At 50.4% G+C, this 20,647-nt stretch overlaps 1 protein-coding gene across 1 annotated transcript in view; it reads left to right on the top strand.

Annotated features, from left to right (window-relative positions):
* The window catches only part of TDRD3 (tudor domain containing 3), a 281,657-nt gene extending 261,538 nt beyond the window's left edge, over positions 1 to 20,119 (top strand). Inside the window, exons 14-15 of the mRNA XM_061575824.1 lie at positions 4,086 to 4,198; positions 20,072 to 20,119. Of these exons, the coding sequence (XP_061431808.1) occupies positions 4,086 to 4,198; positions 20,072 to 20,119 (161 nt within the window). The remainder of the gene's footprint in view (positions 1 to 4,085; positions 4,199 to 20,071) is intronic.
* Positions 20,120 to 20,647: the final 528 nt, after the last annotated feature.

Genomic DNA, 20,647 nt, shown 5'->3' with positions numbered 1-20,647 from the left:
CCACCCCACCACCCCACCCCACCACCCCCCCCACCACCACCCACTCACCATCCACCCCCCCACCCACCACCCCCCCACCACCACCCCCCCCCCACCACCCCACCACCCCACTACCACCACCACTCCCCCACCACCCACCCACCACCCCACCACCACCACCCACCCACCACCCACCACCACCACCACCCCCCCAGGTGCCTTGGGGAAGGTGGGGAGAGGTCTGCCGCCTGCCAACGCGCCCTTTAATTGCCGCCTTTGCTCCGCGTGACTTCTCGACTTTAATAAGCGCCGCACCTCCCCCCCCTTGCCCCCAATACCCCCCCACCCCCCCCCCTTGCCCCCCAATACCCCCCCAATACCCCCCCACCCCCCCCCTTGCCCCTCCCCCCCGTCCTTCTTGCCCCCCCCCCTGCGTGTCTCTCGTCAATGACACCGTAGGCGACTTTGAAGGGAGATAAATCCAAGACGTTTTAGTCTGGGCGGTCATCAGGCGAAGAGCGGGGGGTGGGGGGGAGGGGGGAGGGGATTGTCCCCCCACCCCCCTTCACCCCCCCCCCCCACCTTGATATTTGAACATTGCAATATAAATACATTAATGCGTTCATCATTCCGAGCGCCGGGATGTAGCTCGGGTGACTCGGGGCGCTGCGCTCGACGCCGTGAGGTTCGAATCAAGTCCTGGGTTGACTTGTCACTCGTTGTCGTTAGCAGCGTCATCATCATCAGTGACATCATCATCAGTGTCATCATCAGTGTCATCATCATCAGTGTCATCATCAGTGACGTCATCATCAGTGTCATCATCAGTGTCATCATCATCAGTGTCATCATCAGTGTCATCATCAGCGTCATCATCGTTATCAGCGTCATCATCATTATCAGCGTCATCATCAGCGTCATCATCAGCGTCATCATCATCATCAGTGTCATCATCAGTGTCATCATCAGCGTCATCATCGTTATCAGCGTCATCATCATTATCAGCGTCATCATCAGCGTCATCATCAGCGTCATCATCATCATCAGTGTCATCATCATCAGTGTCATCATCAGCACAATCAGTGTCATCATCATCATCAGTGTCATCATCATCATCAGCGTCATCATCATCATCATCAGTGTCATCATCAGCACAATCAGTGTCATCATCATCAGTGTCATCATCATCAGTGTCATCATCATCAGTGTCATCAGCACCATCAAATCTAGAACCATCATAAGCACCATCAGCGTCAGCATCATCATCAGCGTCATCATCAGCGTCATCATCAGCGTCATCATCAGCGTCATCATCAGCACCATCATCACCACCGCCAGCAACCAATCGGCACCGCCATCCCACCGTGCGTTTGCTCGCTCCGTCGGCCCAAACGAAGGCAACTTAACGCAACGGTTATCAGCAGGCGTTTGTTTGCGGTGATGTTTCACGGCGAAGAGATGCGCGCGCATCGGAGCGACGTGGAGACTTTCTGTCCCACCGCGCCGATGCTTCTCCCGCGCTTGCCGCTCTAAATGCGCGCGTCGTTGTAAACGCGACAGCGTCAGAGGCTGAAACAAACGCACGGTGTTTATTGTGAGTGGCGGGTGAGCGTGAGCGGATGACGGGGAGCTCTGCATGCTGATACGAGCTACCCGTCGGAGGCCGTCGGACTGCGAGAAGGGCTGCGTGCAGAACGAGAGTGAGCGAGAGAGCGAGCGAGAGAGTGAGCGAGAGAGTGAGCGAGAGAGTGAGCGAGAGAGTGAGCGAGAGAGCGAGCGAGAGAGTGAGCGAGAAAGTGAGCGAGAAAGTGAGCTAGAGAGTGAGCGAGAGAGTGAGCGAGAGAGTGAGCGAGAGAGTGAGCGAGAAAGTGAGCGAGAAAGTAAGCGAGAAAGTAAGCGAGAAAGTGAGCGAGAAAGTGAGCGAGAAAGTGAGCGAGAGAGCGAGCGAGAGAGTGAGCGAGAAAGTGAGCGAGAAAGTGAGCTAGAGAGTGAGCGAGAGAGCGAGCGAGAGAGTGACCGAGAGAGTGAGCGAGAGAGCGACCGAGAGAGCGAGCGAGAGAGCGAGCGAGAGAGCGAGCGAGAGAGCGAGCGAGAGAGCGAGCGAGAGAGCGAGCGAGAGAGCGATCGAGAGAGTGAGCGAGAGAGCGACTGAGAGAGAGTGAGCGAGAGAGTGAGCGAGAGAGTGAGCGAGAGACCGAGAGAGCGACCGAGAGAGCGAGCGAGAGAGCGAGCGAGAGAGCGAGCGAGAGAGCGAGCGAGAGAGCGAGCGAGAGAGCGAGAGAGCGAGCGAGAGAGCGAGCGAGAGAGTAAAGTAAAAAAAATACGAAAAGATGAACGAAGCAAAGTGCCGACTACACCGAGCATCTTCTTGTTTCCACTGATCGTAAAAAAAAGAGGGAGGGAGGGAGGGAGAGTGGCGTTTTCCTCGCAAGTCTCTGTAAGCGGCGCTCACCGCAAGGCCTCTGTCAGTGGCACCAGCGTCTGTCGGGGCGAAAGCCTCCTCCACCATGTCCACCCCCTTCTCTCTCACCTCTGTCCACCTCACCGCGTGCTCCTCACCCCCTCACCGTGTGGGAACGGAAGAGCCCTCACGGCTCATCGGATTCCTCCGCTGTGAACAAAGTTTCAGATTTGATTCACGTTCGCTTCTCCAGTGGAGAGTGTCCATCCTCCCCCCCCGTCCACCCCCTCTCTCTCTCCCCTCTGCGTGCGTATGTTTGCCGTACCTGTATGTCTGTTGTGCACACGTGTTTGCACACGTGTTTGTACGCATGTCAGAGGTCGCAAACGGGTTTTGATTCCTTACCCATACCCGTACCCGGCCGCACCAGGGTCGCAAACGGGTACCCGTACCCGTACCCGTCTGGGTACGGGTAGCCGGGTATCGGGTAGGCTACGGGTATCGGGTACCCGATTGCGACCTCTGGGATGAAGCCATGTTGCAGGCGCGGGTGAGTTGATTCTAGGAACTTGAATTGTGAGAAGAGACAAGACGTTGGGAAATGAGTGACAAACGGTGACTCGCCAGTGACTCACGGCCTACCCGTACCCGGCCGCACCAGGGTCGCAAACGGCTACCCGTACCCGTCTGGGTACGGGTAGCCGGGTATCGGGTAGGGTACGGGTATCGGGTACCCGGTTGCGACCTCTGGGATGAAGCCATGTTGCAGGCGCGGGTGGGTTGATTCTAGGAACTTGAATTGTGAGAAGAGACAAGACGTTGGGAAATGAGTGACAAACGGTGACTCGCCAGTGACTCACGGCCTACCCGTACCCGTACCCGGCCGCACCAGGGTCGCAAACGGCTACCCGTACCTGGCCGGGTACGGGTAGCCGGGTATCGGGTAGGGTACGGGTATCGGGTACCCGGTTGCGACCTCTGACGTTTGTGTCATTGTTGCACGGTACGCATGATGAACTTCTTTTGCACCCTACGTAGCCGGCCGCGCTCACCAGAGGTGCGCTGCCAAGGCGCAGGAAACTGAAAACACGACAAAAACACAACTCTGATGATGTATGCACTGTCCTTGAAGTTGATTGGTCCACACCCGAGACAGCTTTCCTTAGAGCCTAGTCTCACATGGTGTTGGACCAGATGACGCCAAAAGGCGCACAACTCAAAGACAATGCACCATCAGAGTACGAGAGCTCGGGGTAAGCATTTACACCATTGCAACCTCATTTGCCAGTAAAAAATATATGATAATTGTTTTTTTACCCTTCTATCTGGCAACAAAACTGACACCTTCGGCTCTAAGGAAAGCTGTCTCGGGTGTGGACCAATCAACTTCAAGGACAGTGCATACATTATCAGAGTTGTGTTTTTTGTTTGCATTATGACTGCAGGTATTGTGGTCAATGCAAACATGACTCCTTGTAAAAAGGTGTCAGTTTTGTTGCCAGATAGAAGGGTAAAAAACAATTATCAAGATGAACAGGAATAGCGTGATGATGCTTTATAAAGACGACGATTTACGCTCCTTGACGCGACCAGCGAGCTCCCTTCACCCGCCGGCTACCGTTCGTCCCACCGTCAGCCACCTCGCCTCACCGCGTGTTCCTCACCCCACCCGCCCCCCCCACCCTCCCCCTCACCGGGTGAGCAGGCGCGGCAGCTCCCGGCGTGCCGATCGAGCCGTCGGAAGGACCCCACGGGAGGAGTGGCGGCTCACTGAGGACGGGGGACCCGTGCCTGGCACTCTACTGGGAGGACAACAAGGTTAGTGCCGATTTAAAGCTTCTTTCGTGACTGCAGGGATTCATCTTCTTGGTTCTTTCGGTAAAGTCACGTAGAAGGGAAGTAATAAAATAATAAAAATAAAACATAATTAAATAATTCTCACGACGTTTCGGCCACTCACACAGAGACCCACACACTCACACAGAAACCCATAGACTCACACAAAGACCCATAGACTCACACAAAGACCCATAGACTCACATAGAGACCCATAGACTCATACAGAGACCCACACACTCACACAGAGACCCACACACTCACACAGAGACCCATAGACTCACACAGAGACCCACATACTCACACAGAGACCCATAGACTCACACAAAGACCCATAGACTCACATAGAGACCCATAGACTCACACAGAGACCCACACACTCACACAGAGACCCATAGACTCACACAAAGACCCATAGACTCACATAGAGACCCATAGACTCACACAGAGACCCACATACTCACACAGAGAACCATAGACTCACACAAAGACCCATAGACTCACACAAAGACCCATAGACTCACATAGAGACCCATAGACTCATACAGAGACCCACACACTCACACAGAGACCCACACACTCACACAGAGACCCATAGACTCACACAGAGACCCACATACTCACACAGAGACCCATAGACTCACACAAAGACCCATAGACTCACATAGAGACCCATAGACTCACACAGAGACCCACACACTCACACAGAGACCCATAGACTCACACAAAGACCCATAGACTCACATAGAGACCCATAGACTCACACAGAGACCCACATACTCACACAGAGAACCATAGACTCACACAAAGACCCATAGACTCACACAAAGACCCATAGACTCACATAGAGACCCATAGACTCATACAGAGACCCACACACTCACACAGAGACCCACACACTCACACAGAGACCCATAGACTCACACAGAGACCCACATACTCACACAGAGACCCACAGACTCACACAGAGACCCACAGACTCACACAGAGAACCATAGACTCACACAGAGACCCACATACTCACACAGAGACCCACAGACTCACACAGAGAACCATAGACTCACACAGAGACCCACATACTCACACAGAGACCCACAGACTCACACAGAGACCCACAGACTCACACAGAGAACCATAGACTCACACGGAGACCCATAGACTCACACGGAGACCCATAGACTCACACGGAGACCCATAGACTCACACAGAGACCCACAGACTCACACAGAGACCCATAGACTCATACAGAGACCCACAGACTCACACAGAGACCCGTAGACTCACACAGAGACCCATAGACTCACACAGAGACCCACATACTCACACAGAGACCCACACACTCACACAGAGACCCACAGTCTCACACAGAGACCCACAGACTCACACAGAGACCCATGGACTCACACAGAGACCCACAGACTCACACAGAGACCCATAGACTCACACAGAGACCCATAGACTCACACAGAGACCCATAGACTCACACAGAGACCCATAGACTCACACAGAGACCCACAGACTCACACAGAGACCCGTAGACTCACATAGAGACCCATAGACTCACACAGAGACCCACATACTCACACAGAGAACCATAGACTCACACAAAGACCCATAGACTCACACAAAGACCCATAGACTCACATAAAGACCCATAGACTCATACAGAGACCCACACACTCACACAGAGACCCACACACTCACACAGAGACCCATAGACTCACACAAAGACCCATAGACTCACATAGAGACCCACAGACTCACACAGAGACCCACAGACTCACACAGAGAACCATAGACTCACACAGAGACCCACATACTCACACAGAGACCCACACACTCACACAGAGACCCACAGTCTCACACAGAGACCCACAGACTCACACAGAGACCCATAGACTCACACAGAGACCCACAGACTCACACAGAGACCCATAGACGCACACGGAGACCCATAGACTCACACGGAGACCCATAGACTCACACAGAGACCCACAGACTCACACAGAGACCCGTAGACTCACACAGAGACCCATAGACTCACATAGAGACCCATAGACGCACACAGAGACCCACAGACTCGCACAGAGACCCACAGACTCGCACAGAGACCCACAGACTCACACAGACTGACAGAGAGACCCACAGACTCACACAGAGACCCACAGACTCACACAGAGACCCACAGACTCACACAGAGACCCATAGACTCACACAGCGACCCATAGACTCACACAGACTCACAGACTCACGCAGAGACCCGTAGACTCACACAGAGACCCACAGACTCACATAGAGACCCACAGACTCGCACAGAGACCCACATACTCACACAGAGACACCACAGACTGCCCCCGCACCTCCAATCGGCACAGTTGGGGCTAAGTACGGTGCAAAAGAAGTTCAACGTCATCACTCTGACCTCGGATGTATAGGCAAGGGGGGTGGAAGTGCCGGAAATATTTTCCCCGACCAATTATAACCAGGCACGGGGGAACTCCGCGGAGTAGTGTGACATTTCGCGGGCAACTTGTAAAGACAGCGACCACGTTGTTAATGAGACGCTAACATACGGAGGGGGGCGACAGGGATGACAACGTTGACTGATTGAACGGGTTAGACGCGTGAGTGCTCGTAGTGTGTGAATGTTGCGTCGTTAAACCCGCCACCATCCGGAGAATGGTGTGAGGGTCCATGTTCTTAGGTTTTTTCGGTAAAGTGACGTAGGTAAAAAATTTAATTAATAAAATAAAAATAAAATAAAAATCACGACGTTTCGGAGGTAATACAAGCTTCCGTATTCTTAGGTTTTTTCGGTAAAGTCACGTAGGTAAAAATTTAAAATCAATAAAATAAAAATAAAATAAAAATCACGACGTTTCGGAGGCAACACAAGCTTCCGTCTTCAGGTGGATCCGTCACAGCCACGACAGCTGTATCAAGTGAGAGAAATTTCAAGAAAACAATCCTTGTATATATACTGGTTGAGGGTGGGAGGAGCCAAGGTAGGCCCTGGATATTATTTTTGTGAGGTTCGGTGCAGCTGAAGCACGCTTATTTTAGTAGTAGTAGGTTTTTACCCTTTTAAACTGGTACAAAACTGATACCTTTATACAAGGCATCATGTTTAAAGGGTAAAAACCTACTACTCTATTTTGCCACTGATAAAGGAGGTCTCATAGTGTAAACACTTATTTTATTTTACTTTTATTAATTTTAATTTTTTTACCTACGTGACTTCACCGAAAAAAACTAAGAATACGGAAGCTTGTGTTGCCCCCGATACGTCGTTATTTTTATTTTATTTTTATTTTACTTTTATTAATTTTAATTTTTTTACCTACGTGACTTTACCGAACAAAACCTAACAATATGAATCCTTGCAGTCACGAAAGCTTCAAATCTAGAAGGTGTGAGTGTCCGTCGCAATTTTGATGTGAAGCTTTTCGTGACCGCATGAAACCACGCTCGTTGGTTTCCCTCAAGTCACGTGAGTGGAAAGTTAATAGATTAATGGATCACGACGTTTCGATGGCAGCACGAAGCTTTTGTGTCGCGATCGGAACGCGGTGATCAATTGATTTTCTGTCTCCGTGACTTTGCCGAAAGAAGCGGAGAGCGTGGTTTGGTTTGTCGCGTCGACGAAATGCGCCGCTTGGCTACCAGTTCAGCATCGCCGGTGGCGTGTCGGAGAGTAAACCCCGCGAACAACCGCCACAACCACAACAACAACCGCCACCACAACAACAACAACAACCGCCACCACATCAACAACAACAACCGCCACAGCAACAACAACAACAACCGCCACCACCACAGCAACAACAACAACCGCCACAACAACAACCGCCACCACAACAACATCAACAACCGCCACCACCACAACACCAACAACAACCGCCATTACCACAACAACAACAACCGCCACCACCACAACAACAACCGCCACCACAACAACAACAACAACCGCCACCACCACAACACCAACAACAACCGCCACCACCACAACAACAACAACAACCGCCACCACCACAACACCAACAACAACCGCCACCACCACAACAACAACCACCACCACACCAACAACCGCCACAACAACAACAACAGCCACAACAACAACAACAACAGCCACAACAACAACAACCTCCACAACAACAACCGCCACCACAACAACAACCGCCACCACAACAACAACCGCCACCACAACAACAACAACCACCACCACCACAACAACACCCGAATCAGTCGAGCGGCAATATCTTTTCATCGGTTGCGTAACGCTGTGTGGAAGCTACCTGGTCTGTCGCTCCGCACGAAGCTTCAGGTCTTCTCGGCCACGGTCATTCCCTCCCTTCTCTACGCTTGCGAAACGTGGACCCCCCTAATGGAGCATCTTCGCCCGGTTAGAAACATTTAGGCTGGCCTGCCTACGATCAATCCTGGGTTTAACCAGGTAGGATTGTGTGAGGAGCTCACAAATCCTTGAAAGATCTGGGCAAAGTCCCATCGGTGAGCTCCTCCGGCAGGCAAGGCTGCATTGGCTGGGTCATGTGTGAGTAGCTTATAAATACCACCCCCTCGTGTACCGTGCCAGCCTTCATAGGTGCTCGCTAACAGCTAGATTTACTGTATCAAGTGAATCTGGCTGTAACGGTCCCACCTGATGACGGAGACTTGTGTTGCCTCCGAAACGTCGTGATTTAAAATTTTATTTCTATTATTTCCATTATTTTTATTTTATTACTTTTTACATCTACGTGACTTTACCGAAAGAACTAAGAGTATGAATCATTGCAGTCACGAAAGCTTCAAATCTAGAACCACTCGTCATCGTCATCGTTAATTGCCTGAAAACATCTTGCGAACGAAAAGCCATCCTAGTAGCAGCAGCAGCAGGCATCCTCCTGAAAAAGAGTCACATGACTCAGCGTGTCTCGCCTTGATGAATAAGTTAAACATCATGATTATCGTCATCATCATCACCATCACATAAAACATACTCGCCGTTGCAGTTTCAACTTTCGGTGAGTTGGATTTTCATCTGCAACGCAGGCAAAGACAAAGATCCCCCGTGTAGCCTGTAACAGACTGTAGGGGCAAGTGCTGTTAGCGAGCACCTATGAAGGCCGGCACAGCACACGAGGGGGTGGGTGGCCAGCACCACGCCCGGCCGCCTTTGTCTCCCCAGTGGCGATGTTTACACACCGCGCCAGGTACTCACTCGAGGCTGAGTCGACCTAGGGGATGCCCAGAACGGGTTCAGATAATCGTGTTGGCCGTGAGCGGGAATCGAACCCGGGTCGCCAGGTTCGTAGCGCAGCATAGCGCTAACTGGGCACAAGCAGTTACAGCAGCAGAGGGCTTTGTGAAAGATTTCATTGATAATTGTTTTTTTACCCTTCTATCTGGCAACAAAACTGACACCTTTTTACAAGGAGTCATGTTTGTATAGACCACAATACCTGCAGTCACAATGCAAACAAAAGACGTAACTCTGATGATGTGCACTGTCCTTGAAGTTGATTGGTCCACACCCGAGACAGCTTTCCTTAGAGCCTAGTCTCACATGGGTTGGACCAGATGACGCCAAAAGGCGCACAACTCAAAGACAATGCACCATCAGAGTATGAGAGCTCGTGGTAAGCATTTACACCATTGGAACCTCATTTGCCAGTAGAACAATATGATCATTGGTTTTTTACCTTTCTATCTGGTAACAAAACTGACACCTTTTTTACAAGGAGTCACGTTTGCATAGACCACAATACCTGCAGTCGTAATGCAAACAAAAAACACAACTCTGATATTGTATGCACTGTCCTTGAAGTTGATTGGTCCACACCCGAGACAGCTTTCCTTAGAGCCTAGTCTCACATGGTGTTGGACCAGATGACGCCAAAAGGCGCACAACTCAAAGACAATGCACCATCAGACTATGAGAGCTCGGGGCAAGCATCTACACTATGGGAACCTCATTTGCCAGTTTTGTTGCCAGATAGAAGGGTAAAATACCAATTATCATATTTTTACTGGCAAATGAGGTTCCCATAGTGAATGATATCATTGAGGAGTGGCAGGCGTTCTGTTTGCTTGAGTGCGTTTACTTTTGGTAATTACGCCACAAAGCCACCACTTAATCTGCCTGTCCCACGTTTTTTTGTCCCAGTATTTACGTAGGTAAATTCACGGAGGCCTTTGTTAGTGATTGGAATTTGTATTTCGTAGCTGTCAACCCCCTTAGCAGTTGCCCGACCTGCCTTATTAAAGAGCAATTGGTCACGCCGTGTGTCCCTTATACAGCTCAACGTTTATCCTGCAGTCCCATCACGAGGGAGAAATACAAACACAGAGACACTCACCACTACACTCACCACTACACTCACCACTAGTACACTCCCCACTACACTCACCACTAGTACACTCACCACTACACTCACCACTACACTCACCACTAGTACACTCACCACTACACTCATCACTAGTACACTCATCACTACACTCACCACTACACTCACCACTACACTCACCACTAGTACACTCACCACTACACTCACCACTACACTTACCACTACACTCACCACTAGTACACTCACCACTACACTCACCACTACACTCACCACTAGTACACTCACCACTAGTACACTCACCACTACACTCACCACTACACTCACCACTAGTACACTCACCACTACACTCACCACTACACTTACCACTAGTACACTCACCACTAGTACACTCACCACTACACTCACCACTAGTACACTCACCACTACACTCACCACCACACTCACCACTAGTACACTCACCAATACACTCACCACTACACTTACCACTACACTCACCACTAGTACACTCACCACTACACTCACCACTACACTCACCACTAGTACACTCACCACTAGTACACTCACCACTACACTCACCACTACACTCACCACTAGTACACTCACCACTACACTCACCACTACACTCACCACTAGTACACTCACCACTAGTACACTCACCACTACACTCACCACTAGTACACTCACCACTAGTACACTCACCACTAATACACTCACCACTAGTACACTCACCACTACACTCACCACTAGTACACTCACCACTAATACACTCACCACTACACTCACTAGTACACTCACCACTACACTCACCACTACACAACACCACTACACTCACCACTACACTCACCACTACACAACACCACTACACTCACCACTACACTCACCACTACACTCACCACTAGCACACTCACCACTAGTACACTCACCCTAGTACACTCACCACTACACTCACCACCAGTACACTCACCACTACACTCACCACCACTACACTCACCACTAGTACACTCACCACTACTACACTCACCACTAGTACACTCACCACTACACTCACCACTACACTCACCACCACTACACTCACCACCAGTACACTCACCACTACACTCACCACCACTACACTCACCACTAGTACACTCACCACTACTACACTCACCACTAGTACACTCACCACTACACTCACCACTACACTCACCACCACTACACTCACCACCAGTACACTCACCACTACACTCACCACCACTACACTCACCACTAGTACACTCACCACTACTACACTCACCACTAGTACACTCACCACTACACTCACCACTACACTCACCACCACTACACTCACCACCAGTACACTCACCACTACACTCACCACCACTACACTCACCACTAGTACACTCACCACTACTACACTCACCACTAGTACACTCACCACTACACTCACCACTACACTCACCACCACTACACTCACCACCAGTACACTCACCACTACACTCACCACCACTACACTCACCACTAGTACACTCACCACTACTACACTCACCACTAGTACACTCACCACTACACTCACCACTACAAACCTTTCAACCCGTTATCAGTTGCTCCACCTTATTGCAGACCAATTCAGACCTTACTGGTCACCCCGTGTCCCTCATAAATCTCAACGTTCATCCTACAGAGTCCTATCACGAGAGAGAAACACAAAAAAATAGACAAAAATAATGTTATTAAACAAAACCAGTTTTTTTAAACGTATCAATGTTGATAGTTGGCCTCAATGATTCTACTCATCATGCTACTGTCTGTGACCTTGCATGCTGACGCTGACGCTGCAGCTGCCCTTTGGATGTGTGGATTCACACACTAAATGCTGCAAATGCACATGATGAAGGGTTAAACAAAACACGAATCGCTTAATTTGGCCGCGCGATTATTTGTTGTGCCCGCGTTGACGCGGCTTCCACGCCGCCGTATCAGGACCTGAAAAATCAATTTCCCCGTACAAAGAATACGGGGGGGGGGGGGGGGGGGGTCGGTGCAACAGTAAAGGATACGAAAACTAAAAAAAACGATATGAGTGCAAAGTGTAAGGGGTAGGTGAGAAAATCGCTGAAATTAAATCAACTAAAACACTAAACGGCGTGGGTTATTTTATGTATCACCAACTAAGGCCTCACTGAGCTATTCGTTATTTTTCAGAAGCGCCCCAGCCATCATTCCCGTGTATAGCCCTTGTACTGGCAGTTTGTAAGGCTAAAGGGGACCCCCCTGTGTGTGTGTGTGTGAAACCGGTGGTGTCGCAATTGTAGCACTGCTCAACGAATCCGGCGACGGGAGTTCGATTCCCGCTCACGGCCACCACCAAGCACCCGGCAGAGGTCGCAAACGGGTTTTGATTCCTTACCCGTACCCGGCCGCACCAGGGTCGCAAACGGGTACCCGTACCCGGCCGTACCCGTACCCTACCCGTACCCGGCCGGGTACGGGTAGGGTACGGGTATCGGGTACCTGATTGCGACCTCTGGGATTAAGCCATGTTGCAGGCGCGGGTGGGTTGATTCTAGGAACTTGAATTGTGAGAAGAGACAAGACGTTGGGAAATGAGTGACAAACGGTGACTCACCAGTGACTCACGGCCTACCCGTACCCATACCCGGCCGCACCAGGGTCGCAAACGGCTACCCGTACCCAGCCGGGTACGGGTAGCCGAGTATCGGGTAGGGTACGGGTATCGGATACCCGATTGTGAACTCTGGCACCTGGTGACGATTATCCGAACCGGTCCTCAAACGAGTAGCTGCCGCCGTGTGTAGTAAACGTCGCCACTGGGGAGACAACGGCGGCCGGGCGTGGTGCTGGCCGCGCTCCCCCTCCGTGCGCCGTGCCGGCCTTCACAGGCGTCGCTCGCTAACAGCACTTGCCCCAACAGTCTGTTACAGGCGATGGGGAGGGGGGGGGTGTCTTTGCCTTTGTACAATTTAAAAAGTTTGTGGCGAGTAAGCGTGCGAGCGAGCGAGACCACGACCCGTTCGTGCCGTAATATAGTTGCTGCACAATGAGTGGGTGCAGGAGGGGGATGCTCCCTAATGGCAGTGCTTTTTAAATCCTTTATATTAAGTTCACTTGCTTGCTTGCTTGCGCGCTTACGACCGTGCAAATCTTTCGGTGGTTTTTTACCCCACTTCCCGTGATCCAATCGAGCTGACATTTTGCACACATACTCGTTGTGCGTGACAATTTTTTTACACTTTTTTGAAAAAATAAATTATATTTAATTACCAATTGCTTAATGGTGGCAGACAATCATCTGACCCATAGGTGGCAGCCATCTCAAGCCAGAGGACGAGAGGACTCTAGCCGCCACTCATATAAAGGATTTATAGTGAAAAACTTTGTTTTTACGGGTTAAATTTTTTTGCGGGGATAATCTGCGGCCAGCAACTCGAAAGAAACAGCGCCGGTGCCGCTCGCTGCGTGCGAGGACGAGCGGCAGGAGCTGGTGGGGGTGGGGGGATCAAGGCGGCAGCAGAAGCTAAACTCTACTGAACTCTAGTCGCTTTTTCTTTTTGTTCTACCCGGTAAAAGTTGAAGTTGTTAGTGCTAGAGAGTCGGGGGGGGGGGGGGGGGGGGTGGCCCGTGGCAAGATGAAACATCTCGGTGCTGCCTGAGACAGCCACTTGGAATCCGTGGCTCTGCCAGCCCAAGAAATGGCCCAGTTTTGGCCTAGCAATAGCAATCCAGGCCCCCCCATGCCCTGTAGGAACAGCCCAGTTCTGGCCCAGCAATGTCACTCTAGGCCCTGGTCTGTGTCTCCATGCCCCATGGAAACCAGCCCAGTCCTGGCCCAGCAATGTCACTCTAGGCCCTGGTCTGGGTCTCCATGCCCCATGGGAACCAGCCCAGTCCTGGCCCAGCAATGTCACTCTAGACCCTGGTCTGTGTCTCCATGCCCCATGGGAACCAGCCCAGATCTAGCCTAGCAATGTCACTCTAGGCCCTGGTCTGTGTCTCCATGCCCCATGGAAACCAGCCCAGTCCTAGCCTAGCAATGTCACTCTAGGCCCTGGTCTGTGTCTCCATGCCCCATGGAAACCAGCTCAGCTCTAGCCTAGCAATGTCACTCTAGGCCCTGGTCTCTGTCTCCATGCCCCATGGAAACCAGTCCAGTTCTAGCCTAGCAATGTCACTCTAGGCCCTGGTCTGTGTCTCAATGCCCCATGGAAACCAGCTCAGCTCTAGCCTAGCAATGTCACTCTAGGCCCTGGTCTGTGTCTCCATGCCCCATGGAAACCAGCTCAGCTCTAGCCTAGCAATGTCACTCTAGGCCCTGGTCTGTGTCTCAATGCCCCATGGGAACCAGTCCAGTTCTGGCCCAGCAATGTCACTCTAGGCCCTGGTCTGTGTTCCCATGCCCCATGGGAACCAGCCCAGTTCTGGCCTAGCAATGTCACTCTAGACCCTGGTCTGTGTCTCCATGCCCCATGGGAACCAGCCCAGTCCTGGCCCAGCAATGTCACTCTAGACCCTGGTCTGTGTCTCCATGCCCCATGGAAACCAGCCCAGTTCTGGCCTAGCAATGTCACTCTAGACCCTGGTCTGTGCCTCCATGCCCCATGGAAACCAGCCCAGTTCTGGCCTAGCAATGTCACTCTAGACCCTGGTCTGTGTCTCCATGCCCCATGGGAACCAGCCCAGCTCTAGCCTAGCAATGTCACTCTAGGCCCTGGTTTGTGTCTCCATGCCCCATGGAAACCAGCCCAGTTCTGGCCTAGCAATGTCACTCTAGACCCTGGTCTGTGTCTCCATGCCCCATGGGAACCAGCCCAGCTCTAGCCTAGCAATGTCACTCTAGGCCCTGGTTTGTGTCTCTATGCCCCATGGAAACCAGCTCAGTTCTGGCCTAGCAATGTCACTCTAGGCCCTGGTCTGTGTCTCCATGCCCCATGGGAACCAGCCCAGTCCTAGCCTCGCAATGTCACTCTAGGGCCTGGTCCCCCATGAAGCCATAACGCTTGCCTTTAACGCGATTCACCCTCAGCGTGGGTTCTGTTCGATTCACTTCGATCGGGGAAAAGGTGTCGCATTCGTAATCTTTCACCGTGTGCGTTTTCACGCGGACATATGCGACACACCAAGCGAGCGAGTGCCGTCACCGAAAAGCCGGGGGCAGGCAGCCGGAAGCGGTGCCAATGATTGCCCGAGCTCTGCAGCCCTATGTTAGAATGTTTGGGCAACTCCGCTCGTGAGTGTTGTGTTCGTGTGCGAGGAAATCGCGCGGTAGCCAAAGAAAACCCACGCGGTTCGGGTGGGGAGAGGGTGGGACGGGGTGTTAATACTAATCCCCCGTACCGATTGAACTCAGATTGATGTTACATTAATCTCTCGCGCCTCTCCCCGTGTCTCTCTCTCTCTCTCTGTATGAATCTCTCGCTGTTTCTCTCTCTCTCTCTTTCGGGTCACTTGCTAATGAGACTAATATGGGGGAGCCTTGGAGGCGAGATGTTAACTGCATCGCTTGGTATGCAGGTGGTCGCGGGTTTGACGCCAAAACTGACGCCTGATTATTTAAAATCTGGCCGTCGCCTGATGAAGCTGGTTGTAATTACTGGCGAAACGTCGTTACTCAGATTGTAAATGTTGTGGTTTGGCTCTCCAACACACCGGTGTGGTGTACTATACACTACACTATACACTACACTATACACTACTATATACTACACTATACACTACACTATACACTACACTATACACTACACTATACACTACTATACACTACACTATACACTATACTATACACTATACACTACTAGACACTACACTATACACTACTATACACTACACTATACACTACATTATACACTATACTATACACTACACTATACACTACACACTACACTATACACTACTATACACTACACTATACACTACACTATACACTACTATACACTACACTATACACTACTATACACTACACACTACACTACTACACACTACACTATACTCTACTATACATTACACTATACACTACACTATACACTACACTATACACTACACTATACACTACTACACACTACACTATACACTACACTATACACTACTACACTATACACTACTATACATTACACTATACACTACACTATACACTACACACTACACTACACTATACACTATACACTACACTATACACTACTATACACTATACACTACACTACACACTACACTATATGCTAGTGCTGCACTAGTAACGAATTGGCCACGATCTTACCAGTCGTCCGTATCGGATGGTGGTGGGTTTAACGACACAAAAAAATACTTTTCTGTGCAAGTAGAAAATTAGTGTTTTAATATTTACGTTTTTTTTGTAATTGAGTGCCCCTTCATAACAGACGCTACAGGCCAGGTTAAGCTAGTGCGGGCACTAGCTTACTAGCTTAATCCAGCACTGGGTGACACAGTTACAAGTTCAAGTTCATGTATTAGGTGTAGCCCTGTGAGCCATTCGGCTCTTGAATCGGGTGCAACCGCAACAAACAAAAAACAAAAACATGAACAAAAAATCTTCTTGGTTCTTTCGGTAAAGTCACGTAGAAGGGAAGTAATAAAATAATTCTCACGACGTTTCGGCCACAACACAACGCAAGCAGCCGTCCTCAGGTGAAAACCAGGTCTGTCGAGGCGACAGCGTCTGAATGAAACAGCACCATGCTTGGAGCATACAAAATGAACAAAAAACATCTTAAAGTGAATATGTGACTAAGTGCAAGCATAAAATCCAAGAAAAGACAGCAAAATATTTCAGAAAAAAATCACCGTACACCAACGCTGTGTGCAAAAATCCCAGTGGGATGCAAGTCAAACAACCGACAACAACCACAAGACAACTTAGATTTGTACGATGCTTAGGCCTGTGTTCTTGTAGCGGCAACCACTCCGGGAATGGGTGTCAGTTTTTCTCGGTTCGATTCTTCGTCATGATCATCCAAGCTTGGGGTCAGGGATATCTCAGCCCTGGCCTTGGTATTCTTAGGTTTTTTCTTCGGTAAAGTCAGGTAGGTAAAACATTTTAATTAATAAAAGTAAAATAAAAATAAAATAAAAATCACGACGTTTCGGAGGCAACACAAGCTTCCGTCTTCAGGTGGAACCGTCACAGCTCACGATAGCTGTATCAAGTGAGAGAAATTCCAAGAACACAGTATTTATTGAAAGCGATGGGTATGATCTTGTTATCTCGGCATCTCTTGAGGAAGGCCAGCGTCTCGAGAAGCTGTGACTTCTTGTCTCGTTGTCTGTTAAAAACTCTCACAGATAGGTGGAATTCCTCCCCGTAGAGGGTGTTCACTCTAGATTTGAAGCTTTCGTGACTGCAAGGATTCATACTCCTAGGTTTTTTCGGTAAAGTCACGTAGTTAAAAAATTAAAATTAATAAAAGTAAAATAAAAATACAGCAATCGTGGCGTGACGGTTCCACCTGAAGACGGAAGCCTGTGTTGCCTCCAAAACGTCGTGATTTTTATTTAATTTTTATTTTACTTTTATTAATTTTTAATTTTTTACCTACGTGACTTTACCGAAAAAACTTAAGAATATGAATCCTTGCAGTCACGAAAGCTTCAAACCTGGCCTTGGTGTTGAATCACACGTGCGTGCAATTAGCGTAAATTGCAAATAATAGATTCCCGCGCACGTGATTCATTGCGAGTACGGTGAGCACAAAGAATCGATTTGAATTGATTAAGGCCTTCACATTGTTTCGTGCCGATAAGTCTTGTGGCTCGATCGAATCTTGGTTCGGCGCTCACTCCATTGGTGGTCCCGAGCCAGTGACAAGACATTTCAGATTTCCGTGACCGAGCAATTTTACTGAATTCTAGATTTGAAGCTTTCGTGACTGCAAGGATTCATATTCTTAGGTTTTCTCGGTAAAGTCACGTAGGTAAAAAATTTAAATTAATAAAAGTAAAATAAAAATAAAATAAAAATCACGACGTTTCGGAGGCAACACAAGCTTCCGTCTTCAGGTGGAACCGTAGTATATATACGGGGTAGTATCTCTTGGAATTTCTCTCACTTGATACAGCTATCGTGCTGTGACGGTTCCACCTGAAGACGGAAGCTTGTGTTGCCTCCGAAACCTCGTGATTTTTATTTTATTTTTATTTTACTTTTATTAATTGAAATTTAAAATTTTTACCTACGTGACTTTACCGAAAAAACCTAAGAATAATAATAATTTTGCTGAACCCCGGATGGACGGCGATTATGATCGAACGAAGGCGCTTCTGCGGCCGTCTGGAACGCAACTTCCTTCCGATATTGGGCAGCCAATATCGGAAGTCATTTCTTTAGAACGTCTTTTTTGTGTTTAGCTTGATGTCCTCCCCCGTCGGCAAAGACCAATCGGCATCCCGTACCGCCGTCGCTGTGAGCTCGCGCGTGACTTCGCAAGGCCGCCGTTTGAACGACAGAGACAAAGATCCCCCGTGTAGCCTGTAACAGACTGCTGGGGCAAGTGCTGTTAGCGAGCGCCGATGAATTCCCGCACGGCGCACGAGGGGGTGGGTGGCCAGAACCACGCCCGGCCGCCTTTGTCTCCCCAGTGGCGATGTGCAAGCACCACACCAGGTACTCACTTGAGGCCAAGTCGACCTAGGGGGAGGCCCAGGACCGGTTCGGATAATCGCCACGGGCATTGGCCGCGAGCGGGAATCGAACTCGGGCCGCCGGGTTCGCAGCAGAGGTCGCAACCGGGTACCCGAAAGCCGTACCCTACCCGATACCCGGGTACCCGTACCCAGCCGGGTATCGGGTAGGGTACGGGTACGGGTACCTGATTGCGACCTCTGGGATGAAGCCATGTTGCAGGCGCGGGTGGGTTGATTCTAGGAACTTGAATTGTGAGAAGAGACAAGACGTTGGGAAATGAGTGACAAACGGTGACTCACCAGTGACTCACGGCCTACCCGTACCCGACCGCACCAGGGTCGCAAACGGGTACCGGCCGGGTATCGGGTACCCGGTTGCGACCTCTGGTGCGGGGGGCACGGAGGGGGAGGAGGAGGTTTTGGCGAAGCTTGGAGCCTGGCTCCTCGGCAGCGGCATCAACAAGCAGCAAGGGAGGCGGGGTACGGCGTTGTAATCCGCGAAAAAACAGAGGAGGGAGGAAATTAACGGACGGCTCTTGCGCCGCCCGTTTCGCATGCAAATCGTCCTTTCTCAATCTTCCGGGCCAATTTGCCGCCGATTAACATGCGGGAGTTTTTTTTTTTTTTTCACCACCGCGCTTTTCAGATCTCTCGGAGGAGGAGATAGAATCCGCCGGCTTTGACCGGCCTCTCGGAGCCCAATTAATGCAAATTGCGGCCTCGTTAATGCCGACGGCCAAAAAGCCCGGGCCTCTCCCCATGCGCGCACGCACGCACGCGCGCGCGCGGCCGTGCCACGTGCTGCGAGACCCCTAGCCGCCGTGGGGGGGGGGGGTGCCCCCCCTCACCCCCCCCACGCCCGACCTGCGGTGCCTCGCAGATATTCGGCGGGGGAGCAACGGGCTCAGGAAAGTTACGATCGGAATAAGAACGAGTTCACTGGAGGAATCCTATGAGCCGTAAAGCTCTAAATTTTTTCTAGATTTGAAGCTTTCGTGACTGCAAGGATCAATTAATAAAAGTAAAATAAAATAAAAATCACGTTTCGGAGGCAGCACAAGCTTCCGTCTTCAGGTGGAACCGTCACAGCCACGACTGCTGTATCAAGTAAATGAGAGATCATTTAATTGATACAGCTGTCGTAATTTTAATTTTTTACCTACGTGACTATACCGAAAAACCTAACTCAAAATTTTTGTTACGTATGTAATGGCTCCGGACTCAATTTTATTTCACGTAAATGCAGCCGAGGGCCGCGTCGCCATGAGATAATGCCGGCCGTGGAGATCGTGTGACCGAGCGGACAGCGAAGCCGTGAAGGTTGCGATGACGCCCCCCCCCCCCCCCCCCGAGTCTCCCTCTCGACAGCCCCGAACATCCCTCCTTGCCCTGCTTTTATCCTCGTGAATTCTCTGGGAGAATTTTCCCAGCCGTCTCTTTTTGGAATTTCACAACC

This window comes from Lethenteron reissneri, chromosome 59, assembly GCF_015708825.2.
Source record: "Lethenteron reissneri isolate LAM-NWPU_2019-01 chromosome 59, ASM1570882v1, whole genome shotgun sequence".
NCBI lineage: Eukaryota > Metazoa > Chordata > Hyperoartia > Petromyzontiformes > Petromyzontidae > Lethenteron > Lethenteron reissneri.
The sequence above is the reverse complement of the archived record's forward strand: the minus strand, read 5'-3'. Positions and strand labels throughout refer to the sequence as shown.